At 43.1% G+C, this 9,732-nt stretch overlaps 1 protein-coding gene across 2 annotated transcripts in view; it reads left to right on the top strand.

Annotated features, from left to right (window-relative positions):
- LOC110526966 (transcription initiation factor TFIID subunit 4) overlaps positions 1-9,732 on the top strand; it is a 108,606-nt gene that overhangs the window by 38,446 nt on the left and 60,428 nt on the right. For both annotated transcript variants that reach the window (XM_036980974.2, XM_090238867.1), the window contains 2 exons: positions 6,035-6,204; positions 8,877-9,007. In XM_036980974.2, the coding sequence (XP_036836869.2) occupies positions 6,035-6,204; positions 8,877-9,007 (301 nt within the window). The remainder of the gene's footprint in view (positions 1-6,034; positions 6,205-8,876; positions 9,008-9,732) is intronic.

Genomic DNA, 9,732 nt, shown 5'->3' with positions numbered 1-9,732 from the left:
CCTGTTAATATAGATGTTTATGGTTACCCCCTGTTAATATAGATGTTTATGGTTACCCCCTGTTAATATAGGTGTTTATGGTTACCTCCTGTTAATATAGATGTTTATGGTTACCCCCTGTTAATATAGATGTTTATGGTTACCCCCTGTTAATATAGATGTTTATGGTTACCCCCTGTTAATATAGATGTTTATGGTTACCCCCTGTTAATATAGATGTTTATGGTTACCCCCTGTTAATATAGATGTTTATGGTTACCCCCTGTTAATATAGATGTTTATGGTTACCCCCTGTTAATATAGATGTTTATGGTTACCCCCTGTTAATATAGATGTTTATGGTTACCTCCTGTTAATATAGATGTTTATGGTTACCTCCTGTTAATATAGATGTTCATGGTTACCCCCTGTTAATATAGATGTTTATGGTTACCCCCTGTTAATATAGATGTTTATGGTTACCCCCTGTTAATATAGATGTTTATGGTTACCCCCTGTTAATATAGATGTTTATGGTTACCCCCTGTTAATATAGATGTTTATGGTTACCCCCTGTTAATATAGGTGTTTATGGTTACCCTCCTGTTAATATAGATGTTTATGGTTACCCCCTGTTAATATAGATGTTTATGGTTACCCTCCTGTTAATATAGATGTTTATGGTTACCCCCTGTTAATATAGATGTTTATGGTTACCCCCTGTTAATATAGATGTTCATGGTTACCTCCTGTTAATATAGATGTTTATGGTTACCCCCTGTTAATATAGATGTTTATGGTTACCCCCTGTTAATATCGATGTTTATGGTTACCCCCTGTTAATATAGATGTTTATGGTTACCCCCTGTTAATATAGATGTTTATGGTTACCCCCTGTTAATATAGATGTTTATGGTTACCCCCTGTTAATATAGGTGTTTATGGTTACCCCCTGTTAATATAGATGTTCATGGTTACCCCCTGTTAATATAGATGTTCATGGTTACCTCCTGTTAATATAGATGTTCATGGTTACCTCCTGTTAATATAGGTGTTTATGGTTACCCCCTGTTAATATAGATGTTTATGGTTACCTCCTGTTAATATAGGTGTTTATGGTTACCCCCTGTTAATATAGATGTTTATGGTTACCCCCTGTTAATATAGATGTTTATGGTTACCCCCTGTTAATATAGGTGTTTATGGTTACCCCCTGTTAATATAGGTGTTTATGGTTACCCCCTGTTAATATAGATGTTCATGGTTACCTCCTGTTAATATAGGTGTTTATGGTTACCCCCTGTTAATATAGGTGTTTATGGTTACCCCCTGTTAATATAGGTGTTTATGGTTAACCCCTGTTAATATAGATGTTTATGGTTACCTCCTGTTAATATAGATGTTTATGGTTAACCCCTGTTAATATAGGTGTTTATGGTTAACCCCTGTTAATATAGGTGTTTATGGTTACCTCCTGTTAATATAGATGTTTATGGTTAACCCCTGTTAATATAGATGTTAATGGTTACCCCCTGTTAATATAGGTGTTTATGGTTACCCTCCTTCCAGGTTCTTCAGCTCGTTTCATCTTTGCAAAAAACGTCTTCATGAAAAATGTTCTTTACGATCTGACCTATAAGTATAGGTGCTTATGTGTGTGTGTACATGCGTGATTGCGCACATCGTAGTTTGTGTGTGCGTGCGTATGTATTCACATTTTCCTGTCCTGCTACATATTCAAAATGTAACGAGTACTTTTGGGTGTGAGGAAAAATGTAAGGAGTAAAAAGTACATTATTTTCTTTAGGAATGTAGGTGAGTAAAAGTACAGTAGAGATACCCCCCAAAAATACTTAAGTAGTGCTTCAAAGTATTTTTACTTAGTTACTTTACACCACTGGCTCCGAGCCCATAGTAGGCCACCGGGTTCATGGTAATGGCCTCCCTTCCTGAGGGGAAATTAGCCGCCCCGGGCCCTGATTGATAAACCAATAAATCTTTAGTGGCCTTGATAATTAAGCTGTCAGGGCTGCTTGTTACTGACAACCTTTTCCCTCTGGTGCTTCTGCCTCCATGTTTACACAAACCACGCATTGCCTCCCTGCCCTAGCAGTGCACTATACTGGCTAACCATACAGTACATAGTCTACACACTAGTTTCATGTCAGATCAATCAAATAGGCTTCCTATATCCTCACCAGCACTACCCCTCTACTCTGCTGGTTGACATGGATTAGGAATCCCTGTTGTCTGGCTGTGTAGTGTAGTAGTCCCTGGTAGGGCAGGGCTGTATGTACCTCTATACTGTTCCCCTCCTGAGGACATAAGAGCATGTTGGAACAGAGCCCTGTGGCGTGTATATCCTCTCACCTCAGAGCACTCTCAGCCACTCCCTCCCAGCATGGGTGCACAATAGGCCAGAAATTGGGAGGGATGGTGGGAGTCTCCCCCCTCCTTAAAATAGTGATGATACTGAGATTGTACTGTAGGCATTTTTTTGTTTGATCTTAAATGCTCCCCCCTCCTTCCACTCCCCAGTGTTGTGCTATGTAGATGGTGTTTTGTGTAACATCAGATTTGTATTGTTTCCCTTTGTAAAGAATATAATGCTAGGGTTGAGTAGATAAGTGGATAGGGGTTGAATAGTCTATGATCTCAGAGATTTAGTTTATAACCAGTCAAACATGCTCCAAAAATAATCAACCAGGCATAACCCCTCTAGTGACTCCACCTTGACCTATGTATTTATTTATCTGTTGTGTTGTGTTGTGTTGTGCTGTGTTGTGCTGTGTTGTGATGTGTTGTGATGTGCCGTGCTGTGTTGTGATGTGCATTGATGTGTTGTGCTGCGTTGTGATGTGTTGCATTGTGATGTGCCGTGATGTGTTGTGCTGCGTTGTGCTGTGATGTGTTGTGCTGCGTTGTGATGTGTTGCATTGTGATGTGCCGTGATGTGTTGTGCTGCGTTGTGCTGTGATGTGTTGCATTGTGCTGTGTTGTGATGTGCTGTTCTGTGTAGTGATGTGTTTTGATGGGTTGTGATGGGTTGTTATGTGAGTTCCAGTGTGCTTTGTGGTGACGACAGACAGACAGACAGACAGACAGACAGACAGACAGACAGACAGACAGACAGACAGACAGACAGACAGACAGACAGACAGTTGTTTTACATTGCTGAGTGGAAGCAGATGGTCTCCATGCTTTCTGTAAACACCCAACATCCGCTTTAATCACAGCCGGCCCTCATCCCCTAGTTCTCAGCCGTCTCAGACGTTAGAGCGTTGGGCCAGTAACCGAAAGGTTGCTGGATCGAATCCAGGCACTAACAAGGTAAACATCTGTCGTTCTGCCCCTGAACAAGGCAGTTATCCCACTGTTCCTAGGCCGTCATTGTAAATAAGAATTTGTTCTTAACTGACTTGCCTAGTTAAATAAAGGTTAAAATGCCAGCGGTGAGCCCACTCTATGTCTGGTCTGGGGCATACGTCCCTCTACCCCGGCCCCCATCCAGCTCATTCACATCCAGACCAGGCCGGACACACAGTGAGGGAACGTGCTTAACTGCAGTAAACTGGCTTTGATACATATTGGCAGCAGTCAGCGTTGTCTAAAGCGACAGGCTGTAGTGCACATTGAGGAACTAAGGAAGCTGCAGTGGACTGTGTGTGTGTGTGTGTGTGACTATGTGTGTGTGTGACTATGTGTGTGTGTGACTATGTGTGTGTGTCTCACTCACTGTGAGGTACGACTAGCTACATGGAGGGGTGTCAGGGATGTTAGTCACTCAGATGGCTCGGTGGACGACCCCTACCTTGGCACAGGGGGCACACTCTGGGGGGAGGTATCAGAGACGATCCCTGTCTGGCCCTGGATCCTGGATTGGATGCCCCCTTTCCACACATACACATGCACCTTCTAAATGGCAGGGCAATCCAACTCCCCACCTATGGCGTGCCCTCTCCCATCCAGGCTTGATATGGAAAATACATGAATAAGTATTCATGTTGCTCTCGGTGTCATGTCCCGCAGCAAAGCCAAACCAATCATTGAGAGGTGTCTTTTCTTCCACAGTGGAATCTAATTTCATCTCACCTTTATTAGTGAGAGGAGAAGGTACTGTACATTCGTTCAGGAATCTTTTTGTTGTTCTTGTGCGTTTCATATCTAATTCACTCCTTATAATGTCAACCATGTATTGCATTTCCGTTTGGTTGTAGCCCCCCCCCCCACACACACACACACACAGGAGACATCTAGCTGTGCTATTAAGAATAAGGAATAAGGTAGTTGTTTGCATAGAAACTTAGCATGTCCACTAGTTGTGTTGTGTAACTGATTTAATCATCAATACATATGATGATTTATGTAAGGTTTATTTATTTAATGGATAATGAGGTTAGGAGGCCAGGGTGTTGAGTGTTGATGAAGATGACGGTGGTGAAGATGAAGATGTATAGCCTACAGTAGGAGGGAGAGATATAATAATAACATAGTACTCTCCTGTATCATGAGAGTGTTGTTGGGTAGATTCTACATGGAGGTTCATTATTAGACTCAGAGAGAGTAGGACTGGGACTGGCAGGGTGAGTAGAGGGTCTAGTGAGATCTCTTGGTGCAGGAAGGAGCTCTAATCGTCTTTGTCAACCTCCTGCCGGGATGTCAGGACTCATATAGGTGCTCGTCACATTACAGAGGAACAGGAAGACATCAGCGGGGTGCGATGCCTGCCGCTGACGCATCAACGTGCTGCCTTGTTCTCCACAACACTGACGGTCAGAACCAGCGAATGCTGGCGGTGCGAACACCAATTAGTTTAGAGGGGAGGCGATGGAATGGGCGAGGGAGGGAGTGTCCGGCTGCCCTGTGTGTGTTCTGTGGATCTCTGTGCCCTCTGTCACCGCCACTCAGTAGTTCCTCCAGCCCAGCGGACGAGGGAGGGAGGCAGTATTTCCATGGATGATCAGCTAAGGGCATTGCCAGCCACAACTAGGTTACCACAGCACTCGTTCCCCTGTTAGGGTACAGTAGTCATTAGCACTCACTCATAGAGACTAGAAAGAGGATTTAGGCCTGGCGACTGTCAATTTCAGATTCACCCAACAACTAGAATTAAAGGTGAACTGTTTGGGTCAGACACTCTATTATTTTAATAATGGTCATCCTTGGGGAGGACCTTGACCTCAATAGGTCTTATTGGTCCTTTATCCCCTTGTTACTCTTTACCTCAAATACGATATCTAATACATATTAGTTATCCAAACCTATATATGAATTCTAAAAAAGCTCAAACGTAAGAAAATGAACAATGTATTGAAAAGCCAGCTCGTGTTGTGAATCAAAATGGTGGTGGATATTTCCACTGGACGTGTACTGGATGATATTGCTGTTCTCAGCAGAGTGGTCTGTATACAGTGTTTGTTGATATTAGTATATTGCCAGATTCATCACACAGCAGTTCCAATCCTCCTGTGCATCCTTACCCAGCTCCCCGCCATCCAAACATTGTCAACCCTACTATATGCTGACTCAAATGGACTCTGGATGGAATAAAACCTATTAAAATAGTGTATTATTTATGAGCAGCTTATACACCTCTGAATCATAACAATGCAAGTGCATACACTACATTCCCTGTACGATTGCACCTTGAATGAAATGAGAAAATCAGAGTCCTTTTTCCACAGGAACAGCCCTGTAATTGTCTATAGGGACATGCAAACTAATACTGTAAAAGGGAGACATATAGTATTGTTTTATACAGACATTGTTGTAAGAGCTAATGTACAGATGTAGGCTCTTAAGTTGAGCCAGTTTGCTACAGCAGGAAAATAGTCCTGCAGCAACAGGACATTTGAATTATTATGTGGATTATAATTCATTTAAATCTTTGTCGGGGTTGATACATTTTTCATGAGCGCAAAACAAGTCTGACATTTCTAAGTGGAAATGACAACTTTAGGTTTATTTTTAAAACTCAAATACACTACAAGTTTGCAGAAAAAAACTACATCTGTAGAACCCTTAAAACATGAATCCTCCATCTATTTGTTTCCAGGGATGATGATGACATTAACGATGTGGCGTCCATGGCGGGGGTGAACCTGAATGAAGAGAGCGCTCGTATCCTGGCAACCAACTCTGAGCTGGTGGGGACACACATCCGCTCCTGTAAAGATGAGGCCTTCCTTCACCCGGGCCTGTTACACAGACGCATCCTGGAGACAGGTACGGACAGTACACTACTACAGTACATGATGACACCCTCACTAGAGAAACCTCTGGAGAATACCCATATTGTATATGATGAGGACTTGTTCACAACAATAGAACATTAGAAGTTGCATACACAGTAAGTCTTTAAAGTCATTAAATGATAGAGAATTGAGGTGGAATCATGTACAGTATTGTTGTCTTCACGGTTAGTACTATCTCCAGGTCCATAATAATAATTCCATTATCATCTAGTGTTGCCAATGATGCCGATCTTCATTTTCATCATAGTGATTATTATCTTCAGATTGATCTGGAATTTATTCATGAACGTGTACCAAACAGAATCATGTTCCTTCAAACGTGTGTTGGTTTAGAAAATATAGGTCATACCCCTGTCTGTGTGTGATGAAATCAATCTGTTAGCTTTGTGTTTTCTTGTATTCTCCTTGTTGTTTCTGCATCTGTAGTGTCATCAGTAAAGACAGACAGTTTGATTTACTTCCCCTGATGGGAGGTTACAGGCCAGGCCGGAGCAGACGCTCCTTTCTGCCCTCCCTCATTTTAAACTTGGTGCACTTAACAGTTCTTTCACCTCCTTTAATGAATTCTTCAGTGTCTGTCTGAACTTACTAGACCCCAGGCCCTGACATAAATACTTTATAGAGCTGTCTTTTGAAGGCTGCTTGTCAGATTGTCCTGTGGACTGAAGGAAGAGAGTTCAGAGTTACAAGACTGGATTTTGTTCTTCTTCTGTCCTTTGATTGGATCTCCACATTCAGATACTGTCCTATTTGTGAATCTGAGATGATACACGGATATATATTACCATTAACAACTAAATCTTGAGTACAAGTTGCATTATAAGTCACACAGTAGATTAGAATTCAAGCACAACAGGGAGTTTTATCGCTAAGATGTTTTTTCTTGTTTTACCTAAGTATCCACAGTGACAGTGACAATGAGGCCCAGAGGTCATGTGCTGTTAGACAGTACATTGGTGAGGTTGTTATCCTGTCGCCTTGGGGAGGAGGGGGTTAAAAATGTAAATCTTGCTCTGGGGGCTTGGTGCTGTGCGGGGGCCGGGTGGGTGGGAGGCCATGGTGCCCCCTGCTGGGGAAGTGGCACTTAGGCGGCTTTGTTGTGTCAGTGATGGGCTGTGGAGAACTCTCAGCTGGCAGCAGAACCAAGGGAGGCTCCCCAGCCTGCCAACTCTGCTCAATCAGAGGCTAGTGGGGATGTGGTCCTCCTCACACAGTGGTACACAGCCCTGACTCACCCATCTGCTTCATGCTGCCCTCTCTGCTCTCTGCTGCCACCACTGGACAGGGAGATGTATAGCGGGGCAGGGTAGATTCAGACCCGGTGAGGACCAGGGAACCCTGTGTCTTTCAGAATGTCCGCACACAGATTGGGAGAAGAGGAGCTTGTTTTTTTTCTCCCTGTTTGTTTCTTTCTTTCTCCTTTTTTCTCTTTCTATCTCTTCCCATCTCTCTCTCCTCTCACCCCCCTTCTCTCTTTCTATCTCTCTTCTTTCTCCCCCTCCCATCATTCTTCAGGCTTGTCCTTGAGCCGTGGGCCAGTTTCATTTGTGAAACCGCAAGCAGCAACTCCCCCCTGACTCCCGGGGCCTAGAACATATGCACAGCTGGAGTTCTCTAGAATAGCCTCTCAAAGTAAATGTGTACTGGTACCTCTGAGGTCCAATTCTGCAGAGACACATGCAGAAGTACTCAACTCCAGAGAGACTCACTCGTGTTCAGTGCAGAAAGTTCACTTTTCTCTATTTAAGGGTAGATGAGATTACCAGTAAAAACAGTACAAAATAAAGCCTGTTGAGGTGGTTGGAAACACTAAAGCAATACGATGCTGTTTAGGCTCTCCTATAGTCCTAAGTGAGGGGCTGGTGTGGACTACATTGTACACTGAGGAAGGTATTTATTATTTCATAGAGAACTTGTCTTTCTTTGTCTCGGTGCCTTAAAGATCTCAGTTTGTAGGAGAGTGGAAGCCTTTAGTATGTTACCTTTTGACATCGCTTACGAACCAGAGAAAATGTTTTTGAATTTTCACACTAATTATCAGGCTTATACGGATCTCGATCCTTTCAAGATGTTAGACTGGGAAAGATGTGTGTACAGTACGGCTGATTTAAATCATTGGTGTGGTTTACTTAAAAGTCTACCAGAGAGAACATTCTGTTAATGGAATATTAAAAAGGAAGAAAAACAGATCCTAACCTCCTAAACTCTGTCCTCTGTATTATGACTTCACAAACTGTTTACTGCCAGAAAACTAGTCGAAATGATCCTTTAAAGTTAATGTTGTTTGCAGCTACACACATGAAAGATTGCAGAGTAAGCTTGGCAATTCATACATGGATACTATTCTCAACATGGCACTAGAACTGTGAAACATCTAGACAGAGCTTTATCATTATTAAACAAATACCCTTTTCACACTATCGTCCTGACCTAACCCAAACTGTGCTGGCACAGATGTTTTGCTTTCTCCTTTTTAGCATGGTTCCAACAACTATGGTGGATGTGGAACCAGGCCAGCTCATTACAGCTTGGTTTGGTTCGGCTCAGCTTGGTTCAGTAGTATGAAAAGCCTTTTTGGACTGGGATTTGGGGAGATCAGCGTGTATTAATGTTGGAGTCCTTCTGTCTGTGTGTGACCCTAAGCTAAGAAGTTTGGCGTGTCAGAGGTTCCTATGGAGGCTGTGAACTTCATCTCCCACGCTACCCAGTCCCGACTCCGCACTGTGCTGGAGAAGGTCTCCTCCATCGCACAGCACAGGATGGACGGTGGTAAAGTAAGTAGTCGTGCCAGAGACAGACATACCTATGAGGAGGTGGGCGCTTTTTACACTTAAGTGATAAACAACATAGCACAGTTTCCACATAAACATATTCTTTAGAACTTGAAAAATACCTGGTAGATCTTTTTCAGGCCTCTGTCTGGCACACCAGCATGGGTAACATTAACTTTTAGCCTTGAATATAGCAATGTAACCACATTTAATTGGGTTTCAATAAAGTCAATTCAACTCTGCTCCTTGTAAAAGAAAGAAAGCCAAAAACATAGCAACTTTGAAAAGCTGTTTTCCTGTTTGTATGTGAGGCAGAGGAGAGGGGTGGTGGGCTACAGCTGTCCCTGTCTTGTTTTGTCTTTTTTGCGGTTTGTAAATGAGGCGTGTTAGAAGCGTGAAGTCTCCTCGTCTCTGTGAAGCCACTGTTGACATCAGCAAAAAACCAACCCGGGCGGGCGGCCTGAAAGAGAGAGCACGGCTCGACTGAGTTACAGAGGAGGGGAGGAGTGCAGGCTCAGCTCTGAACAAAGGAGGGAGGAAGGATGAGAGAGACGTGCGCGTGGTGACAAACCCTCAGATGTCACTCCACTCTGTGCTCTGCTTTGCCACCCAGCTCCTCACATCGCCACAGAGAGGGAGATAGAGTGAGAGAAACTGATAAAGGGTGTTGGGGGAGAACAGAGCGACAGAGACACACACAGGGAATAAACAATTGTCATATTAACTTT

This window comes from Oncorhynchus mykiss, chromosome 6 (genome assembly GCF_057628025.1).
Source record: "Oncorhynchus mykiss isolate SJ-2025 chromosome 6, ASM5762802v1, whole genome shotgun sequence".
NCBI classification, from domain to species: domain Eukaryota; kingdom Metazoa; phylum Chordata; class Actinopteri; order Salmoniformes; family Salmonidae; genus Oncorhynchus; species Oncorhynchus mykiss.
The sequence above is the reverse complement of the archived record's forward strand: the minus strand, read 5'-3'. Positions and strand labels throughout refer to the sequence as shown.